The following is a 26,945-nucleotide window of genomic DNA, read 5'->3' as shown; positions in this document are numbered from 1 at the left end:
TACTATAATATAGTATCTAGAAAACAAGCTATTTTTTTGAAAACCAGGGATAATATTGAACCTAGCGGTTTTTTATATTTGTTATTATTTGGAGATGAAAATAATAGTTTTGATTTGATAAACAGAAATTATCTTGTATCCCTTCTATGCCTCTCTATCTGTGTACATTTTGGCACTAGTCTTGTTCCATTTGATCATAGAGAGAATCCAGCTGCTGCAGATTGTTTAGCATCATTACACCTTTGCCATTAGCTTAAGCAGAATGTCCAGGGATTTATCTGTACCATAAGAGGCATGTGTTATATCTAAGCATTTGTTTTGTTTGCCACTATTAGTTGTTTTCGATTGCTAAGTCTAAAATATGTTGCATTAACAGAATTGTCAGGGTGCTGATTGCTTATTCTGGAGACTGCTGTACTCTTTCTGGTTCCCCCTGTTAATCAGTGAGGCTTCTATATGTTTTTCTTGAATGAAGTGGTGTAGAATAGTGTTTTTTATCATGACACCACAATGCAGAATAGGGTTGACCTTTTCTGGGACCGGAAAATGGGCGCGTTGGCATATGACGCCGGAGAGGGGAGGGCTGCTGACATCAGGGCGGTATTGGCTGATCGCCATGTCATTATTTTCAATGTCCCGTCCGGATTTCCTAATTTGGAAATTTGGGCAGGAAGGTTTCACCCGTACAGCCCTTCCAAAGTCCAAATGAAATCCGGACAGGGGGCAACCCTAATGCAGAAATATTCCATTAGATGGAGGCTTTTGTTTAGGCAATTATTTATGTCGTTTAATGCTTAGATATCAAGTTTTTCTTATTTAATTATGTAAAACAAACTAACAACTGCACCAAGCTGATCTATCTTGGTATGTTGTACAGATAGGTGGCCTTTTTATTGTAGTCTTTGAATATAGAATAAATGTGTTATTACCATCATTTACAGTATATCACAGAGTTGGATTTAATGTAGATCACTTAGGGGCAGATTTATCAAAATGTGAGATTAGAGATCACCACAGGAAGGATTTACGCTCTTTCTATTTATTCCTATGGGATTTTTAGAATTGTATTTATCAATGACTATTTGATAAATATGCTTTTAAAAATCCCATGGAAATGAATAGAAAGTGAGAACTGTGGTGAGTTCTAATCTCACATTTTGATAAATATGCCCCTTAATGCTATCAGACACAAAGGATAAACAAAGGACCAGAGCTCTTAGCCTACTCTTTAAACTACATCTTACAGGTCACTAATTAACATCATTGTAGTTTATTTCACATTTTCTAGGCCTTTTTTGTAACAAAGATCCTGTTAAATAGTGCTGGTCATCATGTTTATTGTAAAAATATCATTTTTATTTACCCTAACTGACAATATACGCAGAAATCAAAACAAACAAAAAAGACACTTGCACATAAGTAGTTTTTTTAAATTGCCTCTTGGCTATTGATCTGCTTATACCTATACTGTTGCTTCCAAAACAAGATGATATAAAAAAAACCTTTAAAGAAGGGGCTGCTATACTTTGTCAAATTAAGTTTCCTTAGACATGATTCCCCTCAACTAAAAACCACAAGATTGCAGATATGACAATATTGCTATACAGTGGTGTCAGAAGGTGTTCTGGCCTTAAGCCTAAGTGTTTTTTTTAATGATTATGATATCTATTGTGAATCTGTACTGTGTAGAAGTTAAAAAATATGATTATAAAATGCTGACAGATTTGAACTGATCTGTATTTTTAAAACTGCTTGTTGCTTCTCAAATCTTAATGGATTTATGCATTAATTTCTCACATAAATAAAATTATTCAAATTATTAAGAAGACTGCTGCTCACATCTACTCTACCAGACTTGAATGATACCCTATTTGTCATTGTGATTTTTTAAAATTAGAATATAGATAAACTTTTCTAGCACCCTATAACAATACTCACACTTTTCTTTTCTGCTCATATTTACAGTTTGCTTTCCGAATCTAAACAACTTGACATTTTGAGAAAAACAAGATCTCAAATCCACAGAGAAAATTACAAAGAAGCGGTAAGCGTATAATCAAAAGGCATTCATCATTACTTATTCAAGTAATGACTTTTAAGTGTCCATGTGTTTCCTTTGTTGTAAAGATTGGCATTTCAGTCATATGAAAACTCCTAGGGGCAGATTTACTAAGCTCGAGTGAAGAATTCGAATGGTAAAAAATTCGAATTTCGAAGTATTTTTTTGGGTACTTTGACCATCGAATTGGTCAAATTCGATCGAATTCGTTCTAATCGAACGTTTCGAAGTAAAAATCGTTCGACTATTCGACCATTCGATAGTCGAAGTACTGTCTCTTTAAAAAATACTTTAACTTCATACTTCGCTACTTTAAACCTACCGAAGTGTAATGTTAGCCTATGGGGACCTTCCCCAGCACTTTTCTAAGCTTTTTTTGATCGAATAAATATCCTTCGATCGATCACTTAAAATCGTTCGAATCGTTCGATTTTTATTCGATCAAAGCATTTGCTCTAAATCCTTCGAATTCAAAGGATCTATCTTCGAGGGTCGAATTCGAGGGTTTATTAACCCTTGAAATTCGACCCTTGATAAATCTGCCCCCTAGTGTAAATCTCTTTCACACCAAATTTCCAAAGCATTAAGAAATAGATGTAGCAACTTGTATTGCACTGGGTAAAGTGACACGTGATTTTTCTTCTTTTCATCATTAACAGTTTGATTTTACCATAGCATTTTATATGGGCATTTTTTTCTGCTAAGTGCCTACATCTGTTGGTGTATCGCTCTGAAAATGTATTATTACAGATAGAGTGAGAGCTAGGGATGAAAAATCACCATATTCAGCTTCTTGAGAATTCACAGTTCAGAAATACGGGACTGTCATAACTGTCTAGAAATGTTATATGGTAATGTATATCTGATTGTGACTGCATACGAAATATCAAGATTTCAAAAAGATTTTCCACCATGTTTAATCTGAATTGTGAATCCTAAGATTTTACTTGGCTTATCAATAATGAGAGATTGTGGAAGCTAAAATTGAATACGAGTTTCACGAGATTGAAATCAAATCAAATAAGAATCTGTCCAATTTAAATCACCTTTGCCTCCTGCATAAAAAATGGGATGCTAAACGTCGAACGTGAATGTAAACTTTATTGTTTCAGAAATGATAATTGATAATATTCATTCTTTTTCATGATATTTCCATTTTAATATATTATGGGGATATGTTAAAATTGAGAGCAGGATGTGTCTGTGGGAAATGCTTTCTTTCTCTCCTAGATACTCTTAAAAGTTTAGAAAGACTTAGGGTGAACAGGTGTTTGCTTTCCCATTGTTTCAGATTTTCTTGAAGATGTGTTTGCATGAATCATACCAAAATGTTTTATATACAACCAAAACAATCTGGAACCTGTCTGCCCAACATTTTATTTTGAAACCAAAGGTATCATGAATATGATCTTCCCTTTGCTGCTATAACAACCTCTGATCTTCCTCTGGTTAGACTTTCCACTAGATTATGGAACATTGTTGGGGGAATTTGCTTCCACTGAGTATAATAGTCTCACTGCACTTTTTTTCTTGATGTCTTTAGAGGTGCCTTGATTGCCTAGATGCCTGGCTGGGCACACCATATACCAAAAAAGACATTAGCTATGAATCATATATTTGAAAAAACAACGATAAATGCAATTATCTTCTTACTAGTACAGGCATCGACAGTAGGAGAATTGTCCTTAAATTATGTCAGTGTGGTGCAAGTACAGTAAGAGCACTGTAGAGATGAATTATATCTTTTGTTAAAACAACTTTCAGCACCTCAGGGTGGTTTGAAAACTCATAATTTTAACTATAAATAGGTCCAATAATAGATATCACTAAACCAGCAGCAATCTAGCTCTCTGCAGGTCTCATTTTCAAAACAGGAATATCACAGCTGCAGACATATGGATATCCTTTCCTTAGTCTTACCAATTCTAAAAGCAGAAATTACCACATATTGCAAGAGACATTGGAATTTCAGATGCATTTCCTGATATTTCCTGGTATATCTGCACCAGGTTATTGGTAAGTATTGGTAATAGTAATAGCTTTGCAATTTTTGAATTTCTTAACCCCTCTATTAACATTTTAATTTACTTGTAAAATGTTCTTCAGTGCCACATGGTGTTATGGATCTATTTGTAACTTTAGATTTTTTTTCTGTGAAATAGAAAAAGTAATTGCAGTCAACTTAGAGATATAGTGAATGCTGGGGCAAGGAGTCCAAGAGATATAAGATAAAGTTACATAATTATATTCAAGGCTGGCCTGCAAACTTTTGTGTGCGTAGTATTATCCCTTGATACAGCTGTCAGATTAGCCTTTTACTTAGATAGCTTGTGAGAATATTTCTCTAAATAAACAGGGTGCGAGAGTCTAGGAAATGAAATATTTAATTATGTATGCTGGACAGTGTGTGTGTGCAATGACATTCCACTCCAGGGGCCTTATTATGCTGTGTAATATGACGAATTTAGCAAGGTGTGTGATATTTTACACTATGTGCGCCAGAATTTCTGCCTTTAAATTACACTGCTTCGGACCTTTGTAAGTGAGTTCCGGCAGAAGTTGCTCTAATAAAAAAAAATTAGACAATTTTTACGTGTTTTTTGTTACATGGCAATACCTGGTGATATGTTGCGAATTATTCCTCCATTTTTTTACATAACATAATAAATTTGCCCCTTAGTGTAAACAGCCACAAAAAGACAGGACAATGTTAATGTTGCAGTTATCTAAATATATACTTGAATAAAATGAAAAGGCTTGGTTTTATTAGGAAATAGCATGGGTCCACTGGAGCACTGATTTAAGCATGGAGATCAGAATCTTAGAATATTTAAATTACCTTGCACCACTTATTGGGACAAGTGTATTGTCATACTAAAACACTAAAAATTTAAAAATTATATTAATCCATATACAGTTCTTAATGTATAGAACTATATATATTTATATATGCATGCATATACAAGTATGAATGTATTTTTTTCCATTTGGAAAGAAATCTAAAAGCATTAAAGGCCACCATATTTGCTTAGAGGGAGACGATCGTCCAAAACATTTCTGGACCCTATGAAACAGCCCATATGAGACACATATATAAATAAACAATCTTATAAAAAATAGTTTTTAGTATTATGTGCTATTGGATAATACATAAAATAAAAACTGCCATTTAAAATACTAAAAGACAAGAGTTGGCTAATAGGAGTTATTACACTCACAGGCACACATACATGCTAGGTTATATCAGTCAATGAATGACCTTAATACACCTGAATTAGTCCCTATCAGGTGATCCTTGAGGCACACAAACAAAACATCACAAAATGGTAACATGGCCTACAAAACATTTGGCATGCCATCACCCTAAAGAAGTTATTAAGAAGGAATTAAAGAATTAAAAAATTACGAGTCAGATTCTAAGGCTTTAAGATTAATTGGAACAAATCCCTGATATTCCCTATTGATAATTAGGCCCCCTAGCATCCCAAATTTACTACTTACATTGGTGGTACCATCCTAACCCATATAATCTCAATATGGTGTTACAAGCCAATATAGCAGGGTTGTTAGAAAGCCTAAATAACCTACCCCACCGCAAACTCTCAGATATGGGCAAATTACCATCCACCATTTTTACACCCCACAGAGCCTGGTGTCAAGGGCTGAAACAGCTTAAAAAGACCCCATACGCCTAACTCCTCCCCTGCCACTGTGGGAGAAATGCCAATCTTACACACTTTCGAATCCTAGAAGATTTCCTATACTGGACTGATTCCGTATAAAGTATTCCATCAACTTTATATAACCCCACGAAAACGTAAGACTATGGGCAAGAGAGACAATGATAACTGCCCCAGGTGTGGAACACCAGCGGAAAACTTCATACACGTGATCTGAGCGTGCCCAGTTATAAACACCTATATAAACACCTATTGGTCTCTGGTCGCACTAGCAACCACTATTGGTCGCACTAGCAACCACCCTTGACTTCCCACAGGTGATTTATCCACTGGTGTGTCTACTGGGGGTAGTGGGCAATTTAGTGCCTACTTCCAAATTCTAATAGTATAGTTTCTTGTTTGTAAATGTTAAATTTTCTTGAAAACAAATTATTACCTTTAAAAAAAGAAATTACGAGTCGGAGAGGGACAGATTCTAAGGACCTATAGCTATCAAGAAGCACAAATAGAAAATGAAGAACAGATAGCTTCACTTGAAAAGAGAAATCCCAATTTTTTAAAAAAAAATAAAACAGGTTACCCGTGTTTGCTGATTACACAAATGTATTAAGGTCAACTAATTCTGTCCAGGATGTGGCATCCTTGCAAGGGGTCTGTATAAACTGAGCAGCAAAGTGGCAAATAATATTGAGTGTTAATATATGTAAGGTAATGCGTTTGGGATTGAAATAAAAATATGCAAGCAAATTCTACTCTTAATATCTTGTGGGCATAATGCATGAACCCTCTCCTCAAGCCACCTACCAGAGAGCAATAATAGGACCTTGGCCTCATAATTTACAAAATGTAAAGATTTAAAATAATTTTAAAGGTACCAAATCACCCCTTAAAGTAAAATTCCACTAGCTCCACTTGCTATGATACTCTAGGCTGAGTAACACAGACCATTTCACTTGAATATTGGCATGATTGTCCATCATACATTCATATAATACACAAGAATGTTTATTATGGAAATTTTACACCAATAGATGTTTTGTACACATAAAATAATCATCATGGTACTGAGACTCCTGTTATTATTATTATTATAATAATTAATAATGCTGGTGTGGTTTGCTTTCAGGAGCAAGGATTAGAACAGGTAATATTTCTTATCACTTATCTGTCTGCCTAACTGCCATTTGATCCAGATGAAGGCAAAAAACCATCTGAAGCCTCACCAATTTGCCTCAGAGGGGGAAAACATTCCTTCCTGACTCCAAAATGGCAATCGGACTAGTCCCTGGATCAACTTGTACTATGAGCTATCTCCCATAACCCTGTATTCCTTCACTTGCTAAAAAGCTATCCAACCCCTTCTTAAAGCTATCTAATGTATCAGCCTGTACAACTGATTCAGGTAGAGAATTCCACATCTTCACAGCTCTCACTGTAAAAAAAAAAACCCTTCCGAATATTTAGGCGGAACCTCTTTTCTTCTAATCGGAATGGGTGACCTCGTGTCAGCTGGAAAGACCTACTGGTAAATAAAGCATTAGAGAGATTATTATATGATCCCCTTATATATTTATAAATAGTTATCATATCAACCCTTATCTTCTCCAGCGTGAACATTCCCAATTTGGCCAGTCTTTCCTCATCGCTAAGATTTTCCATACCTTTCACCAGCTTAGTTTCCCTTCTCTGTACCCTCTCTAGAAAGATGTAGAAAGATACTTAACAGAATAAGGTCACAGTTAGTGACCAAAATGTTGGGCTTGTAATGAACTAGTTTTTAATTTTTTAAAAACCTAATACGTAATACAAGTATGTATGTCTCTTAGTTGCTGGTCATTTATTTCTATAAACAAAAGACGATATATACAGTGGGGAAAATAAGTATTAAACATGTCTACGTTTTTCTTCGTAAATATATTTCTAATGGGGCTATTGATATGAAATTTACACCAGATGTCCATAACAACCCAAGTAATCCACACATACAAAGAACTCAAAACAAATACGTCCATAAATTAGTAATCTCATTACTAAGGTATCATACAAGAAACATCTTCATGAAACAAGGGTTGACATTTCAGCAAGACAATAACCTCAAACACACAGCCAAGGGAACTCTCAACTGGTTTCAGAGAAAGAAAATAAAGTTGCTAGAATGGCCCAGTCAATCACCTGACTTGAATCCAATTGCATAGTAATTTTAACCACTTCCAATTTGGATTATGCTGTGCCTGGCTTATCAGTTTGTCCACAGAACTGCATATAAATTGCTCTGTATCAGAATTTAACCCTTTCCCTGCCAGCCGTTTTGTCCTAGATGCGAACATCTACTGCCAAGCAGTTTTTAGATATTTTGCACTCTTTCACTTTAAGGGCCTTTCCTGGGGTGGTCTTTTAGTTAACCGAGGAAAACAATATATTGTTTTTTTCAGGACAACCTGAACTTTCACAATATGCAAGAATTTTGGTGTAATTCTACTTCTCTAAAAAAATATTGGATTCTAAGTGTCAAATAAAATGAAAAAAATCATGTTGCACGAAGAACAATCACATATATCAGAAACATCATTCATTTTATGTACGAGAACACAGCCGATTTAGAAAGGTCTATGTCTCCTGAACGCGACAATACCAAATATATATAGTTTTATGGAGATTTCTCACTTGTATAGCTCAAAATCTACAAGCAGTACACAATCAAATTTCCAAAGCAACACTCCCCAAATGGCATACTTTTGATTTCAAGGCCAAACATTCCGCTAACAGAAGGTTTACCCTAGAAAACTACCCATTACTAGAAAGAACAGATTCTGGTGAATCAAAAATGGGTAGAAATATCTTTGTACTCCAAACCACCAAGTTGCAATTGTTTCCTAAAGTTATAATGTTTTATAGAAATTGGTGAATTTTTTGAAAAATGACCTCAAAGCTTCCACTCTACAGCAACATATCTCCCACACATCATTAGGTATCAATGTAAAACACCCCAAATATAAAATCCTGGGTCCACTGAACAGTTTGATGCCCAATATGAATAGATGTACCCAAGCACGTGGCATAGGAGGCCCCAAAAGGAAGACCCCCCGTTGGTTCTGTCATTTCAGATACTGCAAAATCAACACATTTACATCGTTTTGGGGGGCGGCAAAGGTAGAAAAAAGTACGTTCACCCCAGAAAACCATATATTTTCGGAAAGTACACATTCCCCTGAATCCAAATTGGGTATGCATGTCTTTCTACACCAAAGTACCAAGCAGCAAACCATTCCTAAATTTGGTGATTTTGGCGACATTTCCAAAAATCACCTAAAAATTTCTACCCTGCAGCATCGTATTACCCACATACTTTTAGGTATCAAGAGAAATCACCCCAAATATGAAAGCCTAGGGTCCTCTGAACAGTTTGATGCCCAATATGTATAGGTGTACCCAAGCACGTGGCATATAGGGGCCCTAAAAAGAAGACCCCCATATAGTCTTGACATTTCAGGTACTGCAAAATCAACACATTTACATTGTTTTGGGGGGGGCAAAAGTAGAAAACAGTAAATTCACCCCAGAAAACCATATATTTTCGGAAAGTACACATTCCCACGAATCCAAATTGGGTATGCATGTCTTTCTACGCCAAAGTACCAAGCCGCAAATCATTCCTAAATTTGGTGATTTTGGTGACATTTCCAAAAATCACCTCAAAATATCTACCCTGCAGCATCGTATTACCCACATACTTTTAGGTATCAAGAGAAATCACCCCAAATATGAAAGCCTAGGGTCCTCTGAACAGTTTGATGCCCGATATGTATAGGTGTACCCAAGCACGTGGCATACAGGGGCCCCAAAAGGAAGACCCCCAAATGGTCTGTCATTTCAGATACTGCAAAATCAACACATTTACATCGTTTTGGGGGGGGGCAAAAGTAGAAAACAGTAAGTTCACCCCAGAAAACCATATATTTTCGGAAAGTACACATTCCAACGAATCCAAATTGGGTATGCATGTCTTTCTACGCCAAAGTACCAAGCTGCAAATCATTCCTAAATTTGGTGATTTAGGTGACATTTCCAAAAATCACCTCAAAATATCTACCCTGCAGCATCGTATTACACACATACTTTTAGGTATCAAGACAAATCACCCCAAATATGAAAGCCTAGGGTCCTCTGAACAGTTTGATGCCCAATATGTATAGGTGTACCCAAGCATGTGGCATATAGGGGCCCTAAAATGAAGACCCCCATATAGTCTGACATTTCAGGTACTGCAAAATCAACACATTTACATTGTTTTGGGGGGGGGGGGCAAAAGTAGAAAACAGTAAGTTCACCCCAGAAAACCATATATTTTCGGAAAGTACACATTCCCACGAATTCAAATTGGGTATGCATGTCTTTCTACGCCAAAGAACCAAGCCGCAAATCATTCCTAAATTTGGTGATTTTGGTGACATTTCCAAAAATCACCTCAAAATATCTACCCTGCAGCATCGTATTACCCACATACTTTTAGGTATCCAGAGAAATCACCCCAAATATGAAAGCCTAGGGTCCTCTGAACAGTTTGATGCCCGATATGTATAGGTGTACCCAAGCACGTGGCATACAGGGGCCCCAAAAGGAAGACCCCCATATAGTCTGTCATTTCAGGTACTGCAAAATCAACACATTTACATCGTTTTGGGGGGGGGGCAAAAGTAGAAAACAGTAAGTTCACCCCAGAAAACCATATATTTTCGGAAAGTACACATTCCAACGAATCCAAATTGGGTATGCATGTCTTTCTACGCCAAAGTACCAAGCCGCAAATCATTCCTAAATTTGGTGATTTTGGTGACATTTCCAAAAATCACCTCAAAATATCTACTCTGCAGCATCGTATTACCCACATACTTTTAGGTATCAAGAGAAATTACCCCAAATATGAAAGCCTAGGGTCCTCTGAACAGTTTGATGCCCAATATGTATAGGTGTACCCAAGCACGTGGCGTATAGGGGCCCCAAAACGAAGACCCCCATATGGTCTGTCATTTCAGGTACTGCAAAATCAACACATTTACATTGTTTTGAGGGGGGCAAATGTAGAAAAAAGTAAGTTCACCCCAGAAAACCATATATTTTCGGAAAGTACACATTCCCACGGATCTAAATTGGGTATGCATGTCTTTGTACTCCAAAGTACCAAGCCGCAAACCATTCCTAAATTTGGTGATTTTGGGGACATTTCCAAAAATGACTTCAAAATTTCGACCCTGCAGCATCGTATTACCCACATACTTTTAGGTATCAAGACAAATCACCCCAAATATGAAAGCCTGGGGTCCTCTGAACAGTTTGATGCCCAATATGTATAGGTGTACCCAAGCACGTGGCGTATAGGGGCCCCAAAACGAAGACCCCCATATGGTCTGTCATTTCAGGTACTGCAAAATCAACACATTTACATTGTTTTGAGGGGGGCAAATGTAGAAAAAAGTAAGTTCACCCCAGAAAACCATATATTTTCGGAAAGTACACATTCCCACGGATCTAAATTGGGTATGCATGTCTTTGTACTCCAAAGTACCAAGCCGCAAACCATTCCTAAATTTGGTGATTTTGGGGACATTTCCAAAAATGACTTCAAAATTTCGACCCTGCATCATTGTATTACCCACATACTTTTAGGTATCAAGACAAATCACCCCAAATATGAAAGCCTGGGGTCCTCTGAACAGTTTGATGCCCAATATGTATAGGTGTACCCAAGCACGTGGCGTATAGGGGCCCCAAAACGAAGACCCCCATATGGTCTGTCATTTCAGGTACTGCAAAATCAACACATTTACATTGTTTTGAGGGGGGCAAATGTAGAAAAAAGTAAGTTCACCCCAGAAAACCATATATTTTCGGAAAGTACACATTCCCACGGATCTAAATTGGGTATGCATGTCTTTGTACTCCAAAGTACCAAGCCGCAAACCATTCCTAAATTTGGGGATTTTGGGGACATTTCCAAAAATGACTTCAAAATATCTACCCTGCAGCATCGTATTACCCACATACTTTTAGGTATCAAGAGAAATCACCCCAAATATGAAAGCCTAGGGTCCTCTGAACAGTTTGATGCCCAATATGTATAGGTGTACCCAAGCACGTGGCATACAGGGGCCCCAAAAGGAAGACCCCCATATGGTCTGTCATTTCAGGTACTGCAAAATCAACACATTTACATTGTTTTTGGGGGGCGCAAAGGTAGAAAAAAGTAAGTTCACCCCATAAAACCATATATTTTCGGAAAGTACACATTCCCACGGATCTAAATTGGGTATGCATGTCTTTGTACTCCAAAGTACCAAGCCGCAAACCATTTCTAAATTTGGTGATTTTGGTGACATTTCCAAAAATCACCTCAAAATTTTCACCCTCTAGCATCGTAGTTCCCACATACTTTTAGGTATCAAGAGAAATCACCCCAAATATGAAAGCCTGGGGTCCTCTGAACAGTTTGATGCCCAATATGTATAGGTGTACCCAAGCACGTGGCATATAGGGCCCTAAAACAAAGACCCCCAAATGGTCTGTCATTTCAGGTACTGCAAAATCAACACATTTACATTGTTTTGGGGGGGGCAAAGGTAGAAAAAAGTGCGTTCACCCCATAAAACCATATATTTTTGGAAAGTACACATTCCTGCGAATCCAAATTGGGTATGCATGTCTTTGTACTCCAAAGTACCAAGTCGCAAGCCTTTCCTAAATTTGTCGATAAAAGCAACTGTTTTTACATTTCTGAAAATCGCCTAAAAATATTGCAATTGGCCACATTTATCTCACCCAATTTCTTACATACAATTGTAAAACACCATAAATATTGATGCCAAGGGTCTACTGAACAGTTTGATGCCCAATATGCATAGATATACCAAGGCAGCTGGCATGTGCGGACCCCAAATAAAAATAGTGAATATGAGTTTTCTCCGCTGCCGATTCGCCTTCTGTGAACATAGACCCTTGACTTCATATTATTTGCCTCAAGACCCTCCTAACAGCAATGACCCCCCAAAACCATACATTTTTGGAAAGTACACATTCTGCCGATTCCAACAAAGATAACGACGTCTTTCTACACGAAACTACCAAACTGCAAAGCTTTTCTAAACATATAGGTTTTTACAACATTTCTGAAAATCGCCTAAAAATGTTGCAGTTTGCCGCATTTATCACACACAATGTTTTACGTACAAAGAAAAATCTCTCTAAATATGGACGTCAGAGGTCTAATAAATAGTTTGATGCCCAATATGTATAGATTTACCAAAGTATGTGTTGTGTATGGACCCCAAATGAAAAACGTGCCTATGAATTTTCACGCTAGCCAACTAAGCTGCAGAAAAGAGAACCCTAACTGTACGTTATGTGCCGTAAGACCCCCAAACTGTAAAAAGACCCCCAGAAACCCATATATTTTTGGAAAGCACATATTTTGGCGGATCAAACTAAGTAAAATCTATCTTTCTATACCAAAGCACCAAACAGCAAAACGATACTAAAGATACATAAGGAACAATAATGCAGGGATAAAATTGCAATAAAACCACAAAAATAGCGTAAATCAATGAAATAACAAAATAATTGTTCTGACAGCGTAATTAGTGGCCGAAATCGATTATCCAATAGTCACGCTGCCAAAATAACACGTTTTTAGGCAAAAAAAACAAAAGATAACAGTATAATGAATTCGTAAAAAAAAACAAAACACCTGTTTGTGTATACATATTTGTGCACTAATAAAAGTTATCTGAGTGTGCAAATACATGTAAATAAGTGTAAATAAGTGTAAATAACTGTACAAAAGGGACCAAGTGTGCTAAAATTAAAAAAAAAAATTAAAAAAATTCCAATCTTTACTAAAATGCATAAATGTACTGTAAGTATGTGTAGGTGCAGGTAAGTGTGTAAAAAAAACGTGCACTTACCGTTTTTGGAGCAGGAGAATCGCTGTCTTCTTTGGAGGAGTCCTGGCAGCGTGTCTGCAGAGTTGCTGCGCAGCAGGAAGTGCGTGGGCGGCTCTGCAGGCAGGAAGAAGGTGAGTGTAGTAGCAGACGCTCCATGCGATGCGTCTGCTACTTTGAAGTTGGATCTGCGACAATCGAGTCGCAGATCCGACTTGACAGCCCCCCAGCCTCGTTGCCTTCTCTCTTCTCTCCCCACTCTCTGCGGAGGCGGCAAAAGCCGCCGAAGCAGAGAGAGAGCTCAGCTGCCAAAGAACGTACAATGTACGTTCTTGGCAGCCTGAGCATTTGCCTGCCAGCACGTACGCCGTACGTGCTTGGCAGGCAAAGGGTTAAATAGACGGATCCACATGGTGAATGAATGGTTACATTTCACCTTATGTACTGAGATATTTTAGTTCATGTACTGTGTGTGCACATTCCTTTTTTCCTTTTCCAACTCATCAGGAATATAACCTAGAGAAAAGAAACCCAGTGAGTGCTGGTAACAGTTGCCAATGACCTATAGAAGTCAATGGGAGCTGCACTGATTTTATTGGACCTTTTCTAATCAATTTGGGCTTTTAGAGGTTTTAAACTGGGAATTGTCCAAAAAATTTAATTTTTTAGAGGGTTTTAGAGGTAGTCATATTTTTTGGGATTGTTCTGTGTTTTTTTTTTTTAATTTGTGCATTTAAAATGTGATCTTTTAATACATTTCATGGCATTTGTGGTTTTAGAAAAAGTGAGCTGTTCAGACAGCTTCAAATTATGGGAAGGCCATCTCCCATAGTCTCCATTTTAACAAAAAATTCTATTTTTTTTTCAAGATTTCCTTTTAGCTCTGTAACAACAAAACAGTACCTTGTACTAAGCGACATACAGTATATCATATCGGCGGCAAACAGTCCTATTGTGTTTATTTAGGGGATATTGATTAAAACTAATTTTTTTAATAAAAAAATTGACCAAACTCTCAACCTCGAATGCCCTTAATTTACAAAAAAATTTGAACGAAAAAAGCACGTACAGGAAAATTCGCAAGAATTCTAATTGTGCCATTTTTTCTAAAGTCACAATGCCTAAAACCCTCGAAGATCATGTAGGCAAGAAATATCTTCCAATTGTAAAAGGGACATCTGCCATTGACTTCTACAGGACTTCGACAGGTTTTTTTGCTTGACAGTTTATAACCATAAAAAAATTGGCATTTAAAAAATGGGCCCCTGTAATTTGGAGCACCATACCTTAAGTCTGCTAAAATTTGTTTTAGCAGACTTAAGGTATGGTGATCCAAATTACAGAAATACTCCTTATCCAGAAAACCCCACGTCCCAAGCATTCTGTTTAATTAAAACTTATATTATAGAAAATTGAATTACTTATGAAAATACAAGGTTACCAAAATAAATCTGTATTACAAAATTGATTAAGAGACTGGACCCAAGTAGCGTTTTGCATTTAGGATGAATATTTTTCCCATTGAGACAAACTATATTTTCCTTCTTCCTTTGAATCAACTAAAAGTTAGGCAAGTTTTAATTTGGAAAAAGTTGAATTTCATAATTTGTGGGGGGGGTTTTTACCATTAACTCATCTACAAACTTATCTACTATGCTTATGCAAAATCAAATTATTGATCCATATCTCTATCACAATATTGTTGGCAGTCCTTATTGCCACCAGGCCATCTAGAATATTGGGGCCCCAGAGGGCAATGGATCTTGAGAAACTGCTTTTTCAAGTCAGACAACAAAATAAATTTGAAATCAACATTATCCATAGTTAGACATTTTAGGGCCCTTTTACTATTCTTTAAAAGGTCCTAGTTAGACAGTATATACTCCTATTCATATTTTCCAAATATTAGTGTGTATCTTTAAGATTATCCATTTACATCCATGTTTTTCTTCTTTTTCTTCTAGATGGCATTGTGTGAAACCCTTATTGACCTAGCATTAAGAGGACTGACATACTATCACACGTATGACCGATTCTTCCTTGGCATATGTGTTTTTGTTGGTTTTTCTGGATGGATTTTTTATGTCATTGTAGTAATTTTAAAAACAAATACTGGCATTACCAAGAAATCATCAAGATTAAACAAGGTAAGAGACATCTGTATGTCTTAAATGTTTTCCAACATATGTATTTAATCAAGTACATTAGTGTTGGAATAATACAGACAGAGATAGTTCCAGTGCATGTTATTTTATGCAGGGGGATCTATTGTTGCTTAGCAATATTTGACCTGTAACCCTGTATGATTTTCTTCTTCCTTTACCTGTGTGTGTTCTCTGTATGAAAGTTCCTTTTGCTGACATGTTATGCCGAAGTGTTTATGCTGAGTTCTATAAAGCAACCAAGTTACTGTTCACACAGAAGTTGGTGTGTCTGTCCTCACTTACAAAGACCAGCTCAGGTCAGCTCTCTGAACAATGTCTCTTAGTTAAGTGCTGGGGGTTTTATGCCTCATTTAACAAATCCTAAAAGTCTGACTACAAAAAAGCATGCTCTAATTTTCTAATGATTTTAGCAAGGATTTAGAGTTTTTCCTTGAGGAATGCAAACATTTTAACATTTATGATATTTAAAAAATTTAAAAAGAGGGCTCTTATAAGGAGTTATGTGGCTGTCCTGGGTACAAAGGAAGTCAATCAGACCCAGCAGGTAGGTAGATGGGTTGAGAACATGCAGTAAAGTTACTTTAAAAATAAACTGCATGATTCTTTGCCAAAACCTTTGGATATCTTGGTATGGCAAGTCATTTTTTGGTGTCATATAGGTTTGTTAATAGCTTACGCAGATCACCTGTGGCCAGATTGACAACAGGTGAAACAAGCCATGCCTACTTGCAATTACATGGAAAGCAACCAGGGCTTTAGTTGTCTGCTCACATAGTACAGTGGAAATGCAGAAAGCTCAGAAACACCAGGTCCCCGGTTCAACTCCAGGCAGGATAATATATTTTAATATTGAAATTAAGCATTTATATTATTAATAGTTTAGAATATGAATGAGTAGCAACAAGTCTTGAGGTCTTTTATTTAAAGGGGTTGCTCACCTTTGAGATAACTTTTAGCATGATGTAGAGAGTGATATTCTAAGACAATTTGCAATTGGTTTTCATTTTTTATTATTTGTGTTTTTTTGTGGAGTTATTTAGCTTTTTATTCAGCAGCTCTTCAATTTGCATCTTAACCAATCTGGTAACTAGGGTCCACATTCCCCTAGCAACCATGCTTTGATTTGAATAAGAGACTGGAATATGAATAGGAGAGGGCCTGAATAGAAGGATCAGTAATACAAAGTAACAATAACAATACATTTGTAACCTTACAGAGCATTTGTTTTTTTTATAAGGGAGTCAACTACGCCCATTTGAAAGCTGCAAAGAGTCAGAAGAAAAAGGCAAATAACTAGAAAACTATAAAAAAAAAATAATGAAAACCCCCTGTGTAGGCCCCCCTCCCTCCTCCCCCCGGCCTACCTGCCCCCCGGGCAAACCGTGACTTTCGGGCGCATGTGCAGTAGCTTCATACAGGCCAATGCCTCCAACTGCGCATGCGCCCGAAAGTCACAAAGTTTCCGATTTCTTTTTTGGAAACTTTGTGACTTTTGGCACGTCTGCAGTATATCCGCACCGGCAAATGCCTCCTACTGCGCATGCGCCAGAAAACGCCGCTGAATCCAGGAAGAAGAGCGCTCGGGAGAAGATGGCTGCTGTGAACTCAGCAGGAGAGGACCTGCATGGGGGGGGGGGTAAATAACAAGTTAGGGACATTTGCTGGGGGGGGGGCCTACACAGGGGAGGGGGGGGGTTTGCACGTACGGGTTGACTTCTCCTTTAAAGGTGAACCACCCTTTTAAGTGAGCTTTGATTCTATCGATATGTACAGAATTAAATAGAACAGAAGACACTTGAGAGACAAGGGCAATCTAACAGTTGTGGAACCAGCATCACATCCTTAGGAGCAGTGAGCACTAGGTGTTAGTGAACAGTAAAAAAACTGCGTTAATGGTTAATAAGTAGGACTTATTAATTAGATTCACTAATGAGACACTATTTTATTCGTACTGGTCTTTATCCCCCCACACCTTACTCTCTATCCCACCCCTAACATTATGCTTCCACTTAATGTTTCTTTGATGTTAATAGAACAAAGGCATGATCCTGATCAAATTTAAAAAGAGGGCTCTTATAAGGAGTTATGTGGCTGTCCTGGGTACAAAGGAAGTCAATCAGACCCAGCAGGTAGGTAGATGGGTTGAGAACATGCAGTAAAGTTACTTTAAAAATAAACTGCATGATTCTTTGCCAAAACCTTTGGATATCTTGGTATGGAAGTCATTTTTTGGTGTCATATAGGTTTGTTAATAGCTTACGCAGATCACCTGTGGCCAGATTGACAACAGGTGAAACAAGCCATGCCTACTTGCAATTACATGGAAAGCAACCAGGGCTTTAGTTGTCTGCTCACATAGTACAGTGGAAATGCAGAAAGCTCAGAAACACCAGGTCCCCGGTTCAACTCCAGGCAGGATATTATATTTTAATATTGAAATTAAGCATTTATATTATTAATAGTTTAGAATATGAATGAGTAGCAACAAGTCTTGAGGTCTTTTATTTAAAGGGGTTGCTCACCTTTGAGATAACTTTTAGCATGATGTAGAGAGTGATATTCTAAGACAATTTGCAATTGGTTTTCATTTTTTATTATTTGTATTTTTTTGTGGAGTTATTTAGCTTTTTATTCAGCAGCTCTTCAATTTACATCTTAACCAATCTGGTAACTAGGGTCCACATTCCCCTAGCAACCATGCTTTGATTTGAATAAGAGACTGGAATATGAATAGGAGAGGGCCTGAATAGAAGGATCAGTAATACAAAGTAACAATAACAATACATTTGTAACCTTACAGAGCATTTGTTTTTTTTATAAGGGAGTCAACTACGCCCATTTGAAAGCTGCAAAGAGTCAGAAGAAAAGGCAAATAACTAGAAAACTATAAAAAAAAAATAATGAAAACCCCCTGTGTAGGCCCCCCTCCCTCCTCCCCCCGGCCTACCTGCCCCCCGGGCAAACCGTGACTTTCGGGCGCATGTGCAGTAGCTTCATACAGGCCAATGCCTCCAACTGCGCATGCGCCCGAAAGTCACAAAGTTTCCGATTTCTTTTTTTGGAAACTTTGTGACTTTTGGCGCATGCGCCAGAAAACGCAGCTGAATCCAGGAAGAAGAGCGCTCGGGAGAAGATGGCTGCTGTGAACTCAGCAGGAGAGGACCTGCATGGGGGGGGTAAATAACAAGTTAGGGACATTTGCTGGGGGGGGGCAGATAGGCTGGAGGGAGGGGGGCCTACACAGGGGAGGGGGGGGTTTGCACGTACGGGTTGACTTCTCCTTTAAAGGTGAACCCCCCTTTTAAGTGAGCTTTGATTCTATCGATATGTACAGAATTAAATAGAACAGAAGACACTTGAGAGACAAGGGCAATCTAACAGATGTGGAACCAGCATCACATCCTTAGGAGCAGTGAGCACTAGGTGTTAGTGAACAGTAAAAAAACTGCGTTAATGGTTAATAAGTAGGACTTATTAATTAGATTCACTAATGAGACACTATTTTATTCGTACTGGTCTTTATCCCCCCACACCTTACTCTCTATCCCACCCCTAACATTATGCTTCCACTTAATGTTTCTTTGATGTTAATAGAACAAAGGCATGATCCTGATCCAGATGTGTCACTAAAGTGTCTATCTGCATATCGTTACACAGCTTTTAGTTGTTTTATGTGCTTATTCTAATGTGAATATCTGCTTTACTGTTCATTAATTCTAACTATTTGGTACTGCCTCTCATTCTGTTTCTCTGTTTCATTTTTTTCCTGCTGTTATATAACATTATATTTTTCTTCAGTGTGTATGGTGTAGATCTAATAATTTGCATGATGGGCTTCTTCTGGTGCTTCCATCACAGAATTACTTATTTTGGTTTGCAAACAAAACATACATTATGTATATTTTTCATTTCCTTGGATATTTGAAAATGATTTCCTGGAACATTATAGTATGTGTATTCCAGCCACAGTGTGTTCCCTGCCGTTTCTAATTTATAAATAAGGTATTTGCTCTTCAAACTAAAGAATGATGTAATGAATTATATTCTCATAATGCACATCTCTTTTGTCGTTCATTTTCTTTTGCGTAAGCAAGAAACAGTCATCCCAGTCTGCACTTTTTGTAAATGCCAGACTGGAAGTGCTCTTAAAAATAAATAGATAAATATAAAGTTCATGTTAAGTAGTTATTTGAAATGCAGAGAGCATTTGCTAATGGATTATTTTCATTTGCTTTATTTATAACGCATGAACATAATTTATGGAGTATCTGACAGACATGCCAACAATTGCAAGTTTTGATGGAGTTTTGCTTTTTTTATCTGAACAGAAAAAAATATGCTGTGGCACTGCAGATATAAAACACAGACAATGTACTTTTTACTTTATAAGTTCTGCTGTTCTGGTATCTTAAGGAAATGTTTGTTATTTTGGGGGAATTGCAACTTCTCTAAATTTTAAGAATTTTCCATAAACCTATTTTTATGCTTTTATGTTGCAGGTAAAATCATCTGTTTCTGTTACACAGTATGCATTCTGTGCTATGGGGATTTTCATCACCATCTTTCTCATAAGCCTGTCTTGTCCTTGGACCTACTACGTTTACTGCCTGTTGCCTATTCTTGTATGGTATGCTGTATCTGAAGAGTAGGTTGAATTTTTAGTATATATTCCTTTTATACCTTGTCTTATGCTTTCAGAATTTACACTGAATCTAGTTTGCAGTTGATTTAGAAAGTAACAAATGCATCAGTAAAAAAATACATGTTAACATAGATTTTACATTAGTTCAGTGGTTGAGCATGTATGCTGTATATGCAATCCAGAGTTACGCTGTTATGGCATGGCATTCTATGTGTGCAAAAACATTTAATAGATCAACAATCTGCTGTGTAGCCATGGGGGCAGCCATTCAAGCTGGAGAAAAGGCACAGGTTACATAGCTAATAAGCATTGTCAATGTTTTATCTGTTATGTGTTATGTGCTATGTAACCTGTCTCCTTTTTTCTCCAGCTTGAATGGCTGCCCTATGGCTACACAGCAGCTTGTTTATATAAACAATAGTAGCCTTTCTGAAGCAAACGCAAAAACCTTTTAACAGAGCATGCTAACCATATATTATATGTTACTTATGAATTATATTGCTATAAAATGTAATTTTTTACCGTTACTGTTCATTTAACTAAAAGTTAGTTAGCCTGGTAGGTAACTATCTGGGGATGAAGTCTGGGAGGTGAAAGTGCAACACTGACAGCAGTTGTTGGTGATGGAGTGAATCTGGAGCATTGCTTTTTTGTTAGCTCAATGGGTTTACCCTTGTTATTATTCATAGATTTTTGTAAAGGTGCATAAAGGTTGATTGAAAGTGGGGAAGAACGAGGTGGGATAAGATGAAAAAGTCCCCTAACCTACATACATGTGTATGTGTGTGTGTATATATATATATATATATATATATATATATATATATATATATATATATATATATATATATATATATATATATATATATATATATATATATATATATATATATATATCTGATATCTGATAGAATTGGGAAATTATTCACTGCATGTGAATGTGAATAACTACAAATATGGCAGTTGAGATGAGATGGCAATGAGAATTCATTGAGGTTGGAAGACCGTTTGTTTTTTGAAGCTAGATATTAATGTGAAAACAGCATTATCTTGTAGACCTCATTATTAGTCGCCATAGTCACCTGCATGGTGTAACAAATACTAGAAAAACTGTTTATAAACATATATATTAGTAAATCAGCCCTATAACGTGTTTTCCCATTGTGTCCATAAAAATAACTTTCTTGAGAGGAATGTACTAGCAATTTCTTCTGTTATAAATGACACTTGGCAGAATTGCAAGGCCAGTTATAAAGGGGTATATTAGCCTCGCATGAATTAATATAAACATGAGTATACTATGCTGAGACAATGGCTAACCTCAATGATCTGAAAGTTTCTAATTAATTTTGTTTGTAACTCTAAAAAGATCATGTATAAACAATGTAACTCTGCATTGCTTTTAAATGTTTTAAATGACTGTGATTCTTCATAATTATTATTCGCATCTTAGATCTCTCGCAAATAGTCCTGATAGATGTATAAGGGCTTAAATATTTTACTAGGAATTTCTTACCATCAAAGTAGATAAAATGAAGCCTTAAATGAGCACCTTGGACTTGTGGGAGGTCTTGCTCTAAAGCCCACTTAAGACCACCATGACTACATTACCCATTCAAAAATTATGCTTAGCTGGTTAGAAATAGATGGCATGTTTAGTTGTAAAAATCTATCTATGAAAGGCTGTTCTCTGTTTATCATCTGAGTTGTGGTTTTGACCTTCTGAAGTTATATGGAACAACAGGGCTCTGTATGAGTTATTAACTAATTGTGTCTGTGTGGCATGAGGCCAAACGCTCACGGTTCTGCTTAGCTCAGCTCTGCTGGCTTATATTGCTTGAGGAAATTGCTGGAAGTCACTGCAGCCAGGGGATACTATTGCTTTTACTCATTATTAAGCTGCTTGAGAATGCATGACAGCCCTTATGGTTGAATCTACGCATTGACATTTGTTTTAGCACTGGCTGTCATGTGCATGTATCGTAGGTATGCAATGAAAAAATGTATCATTACTGATTCTTGACTGCTCCTCATATGCTGGATCAGGGTCATACTGGGGGGTGCCCCCCTCCGACCCCCCTGCCAATACTGCAAAGCCCCCTCTGGGCCCCTGGCGTGCACATACACCCCCTGCATGCGCAATCATACCCGCCTCGCACGCTCGTACCCGCCTCCCACACACTCGCGCTCATAACCATTACCAAATGCGACCTGGCCAGGAGGGTGGGAGGCGGGGTTTCTGAGCAGCAGTGACAGGTAGTGGGTCTGGGCCTGCAGGGCCCACAAGTACCGGGGCCCATCAGGTTTTTTTCCCAGTGTCCCGTCGGCCTGATCCGACCCTGTGCTGGATATGTTTTTCTGCTCACACGATTTTTATCGCTTAACTAAAGAAGTAGGGCTTCTACAAATGTTCTATGCCAGCCCAAGGCAACCATAGTCCTTTAGCAGTAAAGACCTGTGTCTCCAAAGATGCCCCAGTAGCTCCTCATCTTCTTTTCTGTTGATTCATTGCACATGCTCTGTGCTGCTGTCAGTTACCTTAGATTAGGGACCTGCTCACTATCAGTGTCGGACTGGGACACCAGGGGCCCACCCAAAAACCTTAGACCAGGGGCCCACCATAAAACCTTAGACCAGGGGCCACTCTCAGTACTATTATTCTTCATCTCCACAATCAACCTCTATTCTCCTAGTCTGTTTTCTTTACATACTATAATCTTTTATTCCATCTATTTAGCCTCTTTGTTCTCATAGAAATAGGGAATGGCCATGAAATAGGCCAAAAGTTTAGCAGCATGAGGGCCCACTGACACCTGGGCCCAACGGGAGTTTTCCTGGTATCCCAGTGGGCCAGTCCGACACTGCTCACAATATACTGAATATTTATTATATAATTGTCACAATATAACACTGATTAGTAATCTAGTATGATTATTGATACATGGCATCTCAGAAACCAACACAATTAGCATCAGAAGTAATATTGAGCCCTGTTGCTTCAGCCTGTATGACAGGCAAACCTCGTTTTCTGCTAGATGATTTGCGACAACCCCTAAGCTTAGCTTCTCAACAGCTGCTCAGACGACACTGAGCATGTGTAAAGTGACACTCCTAACAAAATCCAAGATATGAAACTCCTGTGACAACTTGGTCTGGATCATTACTACTACTAGAGATACTGAACATTTAGGTTAGTTCAGTAAGATCAGTACACCTGAAAATGGGATCACACTAACCCCTTCTCAAAAACAAATGCTCTGTAAGGCTAAGGCCACACTAGGCGATAGCGCCGCGATTTGACTCGCGGCGACTTTTCGGCGCGACTTTTAAGCCGCAATCGCTGGGGAAACTTTTGCGCTGGCGTCTATGGGAAATAGCGAAAAATCGCCAGCGTAAAAACACACGCGGCAATCTTTTCTCTACTGTCGTTCGAAATTGCCTCGCTAGGCGATTTCGAGCGACAATAGAAAAAAGATCGCCGCGTGTGTTTTTACGCTGGATTCCCCATAGACGCCAGCGCAAAAGTTTCCCCAGCGATTGCGGCTTAAAAGTCGCAGCGAAAAGTCGCCGCGAGTCAAATCGCGGCGCTATCGCCTAGTGTGGCCTTACATAGTTACATAGTTAAATTGGGTTGAAAAAAGACAAAGTCCATCAAGTTCAACCCCTCCAAATGAAAACCCAGCATCCACACACACCCCTCCCTACTTTTAATTAAAATTCTATATACCCATACCTATATTAACTATAGAGTTTAGTATCACAATAGCCTTTAATATTATGTCTGTCCAAAAAATCATCCAAGCCATTCTTAAAGGCATTAACTGAATCAGCCATCACAACATCACCCGGCAGTGCATTCCACAACCTCACTGTCCTGACTGTGAAGAACCCTCTACGTTGCTTCAAATGAAATTTCTTTTCTTCTAGTCTAAAGGGGTGGCCTCTGGTACGGTGATCCACTTTATGGGTAAAAAGGTCCCCTGCCATTTGTCTATAATGTCCTCTAATGTACTTGTAAAGTGTAATCATGTCCCCTCGCAAGCGCCTTTTTTCCAGAGAAAACAACCCCAACCTTGACAGTCTACCCTCATAATTTAAGTCTTCCATCCCTCTAACCAGTTTAGTTGCACGTCTCTGCACTCTCTCCAGCTCATTTATATCCCTCTTAAGGACTGGAGTCCAAAACTGAACTGCATACTCCAGATGAGGCCTTACCAGGGACCTATAAAGAGGCATAATTATGTTTTCATCCCTTGAGTTAATGCCCTTTTTTATGCAAGACAGAACTTTATTTGCTTTAGTAGCCACAGAATGACACTGCCCAGAATTAGACAACGTGTTATCTACAAAGACCCCTAGATCCTTTTCATTTAAGGAAACTCCCAACACATTGCCATTTAGTGTATAACTTGCATTTATATTATTTTTGCCAAAGTGCATAACCTTGCATTTATCAACATTGAACCTCATTTTCCAGTTTGCTGCCCAGTTTTCCAGTTTAGACAGATCACTTTGCAAAGTGGCAGCATCCTGCATGGAACCTATAGTTCTGCACAATTTAGTATCATCTGCAAAAATAGAAACAGTACTTTCAATGCCCACCTCCAGGTCATTAATAAACAAGTTGAAAAGCAAGGGACCTAGTACAGAGCCCTGCGGTACTCCACTAACAACACTGGTCCAATTAGAAAATGTTCCATTTACCACCACTCTTTGTAGTCTATCTTTTAGCCAGTTCGCTATCCAGGTACAAATACTATGTTCCAGGCCAACATTCCTTAATTTAACCAGTAACCTTTTGTGTGGCACTGTATTAAATGCTTTAGCAAAGTCTAAGTAAATCACATCCACTGCCATCCCAGAATCGAGGTCTCTACTTACATTCTCGTAAAAAGAAATTAAGTTAGTCTGGCAAGATCTATTACGCATAAAACCATGCTGGCACAAACTCATAGTATTATGATTTGCTATGAAGTCCAGTATCTTATCCTTTATTAACCCTTCGAAAAGCTTTCCTAATACTGACGTCAGACTAACTGGCCTATAGTTTTGAGGCTGAGAACGGGATCCTTTTTTGAATAGAGGCACCACATTAGCAATTCGCCAGTCTCTTGGCACAATACCAGATCTCAATGAATCCTGAAAAATTAAGTAAAGAGGTTTGGCAATCACAGAGCTAAGCTCGCTAATTACCCTGGGATGAATACCATCTGGCCCTGGACCTTTGTTAATCTTAACCTGTTCAAGTCTCTTTTGAATTTCTTCTTGTGTGAACCATGCATCATTAGTTGTATTACTAGAATTGGGAGTGTTAAGAAGGAAACCTTCACTTACTGGTTCTTCATTTGTGTAAACAGATGAAAAATACGAGTTCAGAATCTGCGCTTTTATTTTGTTTTCATCAACCAGCTGATCCCCCTCTGATAGTAAGGGTCCCACCCCTTCCTGCTTCATTTTTTTACTATTGACATATTTAAAAAATAATTTGGGATTTTTTTTACTGCTTGCTGCAATATCCTTTTCTATAGCAATTTTAGCTTGCCTTATAGCTTCTTTGCATGATTTATTGGCCTCCTTGTACCTTATAAATGTTTCGGCTGTACCAGCTAACTTGAAAGCCTTAAAAGCACGTCTTTTCTTACCCACCTCAACACCAACGCTTCTATTGAACCAAAAAGGTTTTGCTTTGCAACGACGTTCCTTGCTTACAAGTGGAATATACTGACAAGTATATTTATTAAGCAGCATTTTAAAGACTTCCCATTTTTGTTCTGTGTTTAACCCTGTGAAAAGCATTTCCCACTTAATATGTTGCAGAGATGCCCTTATACTGTCAAAGTTTGCACGTCTGAAATTTAGTGTTTTAGTTACTCCCTTATAGAATTGCTTCTGCAACAGAATCTCAAAGGAGACCATGTTATGATCACTATTCCCTAAATGCTCACCCACACAAATGTTAGAGATGAGTTCAGTATTGTTAGTTATTACAAGGTCCAAAAGAGAGTTATTCCTAGTAGGTTCTTGAACGAGCTGGAATAAAAAGTTGTCATTCAGCATATTTACAAACCTACTAGCTTTTTCTGTCTTAGCAACCCCATTACCCCAGTCAATGTCTGGATAATTGAAGTCACCCATAGCAACAACTTGACCCAGCTGTGAAGCCGCTTGTATCTGCAAGAGTAGCTGGGCTTCATACTCGACACTTATACGAGGTGGTTTATAGCATACACCAATGATAATTCTTTTTGATACCTTTTGCCCAGTCGAAATCTCTACCCAGAGTGATTCTACACCCTCACCAGTGCCAGCTATTTTTATTTCTTTAGCGCATGGCTTTAATTCAGGCTTTACATACAAACCCACTCCTCCACCCTTTTTAATCCCTCTGTCCCTCCTAAAAAGGGTGTAACCATTTAAATTCACAATCCAGTCACATGTTTCATCCCACCAGGTCTCAGTGATACCAAT

The 26,945-nt window shown here is 37.9% G+C and overlaps 1 protein-coding gene across 4 annotated transcripts in view; it reads left to right on the top strand.

Moving 5' to 3' along the window:
* Positions 1-26,945, top strand: part of pign.S (phosphatidylinositol glycan anchor biosynthesis class N S homeolog) — a 151,821-nt gene that overhangs the window by 56,726 nt on the left and 68,150 nt on the right. For all 4 annotated transcript variants that reach the window (XM_041567654.1, XM_041567656.1, XM_041567655.1 and 1 more), the window contains 3 exons: positions 1,966-2,044; positions 15,635-15,817; positions 20,335-20,480. In XM_041567654.1, coding sequence (XP_041423588.1) covers positions 1,966-2,044; positions 15,635-15,817; positions 20,335-20,480 — 408 coding nt within the window. The remainder of the gene's footprint in view (positions 1-1,965; positions 2,045-15,634; positions 15,818-20,334; positions 20,481-26,945) is intronic.

Source organism: Xenopus laevis, chromosome 6S (assembly GCF_017654675.1).
Source record: "Xenopus laevis strain J_2021 chromosome 6S, Xenopus_laevis_v10.1, whole genome shotgun sequence".
NCBI lineage: Eukaryota > Metazoa > Chordata > Amphibia > Anura > Pipidae > Xenopus > Xenopus laevis.
Note: the sequence above shows the minus strand (reverse complement) of the source record. Positions and strands in the feature narration are given on the sequence as shown.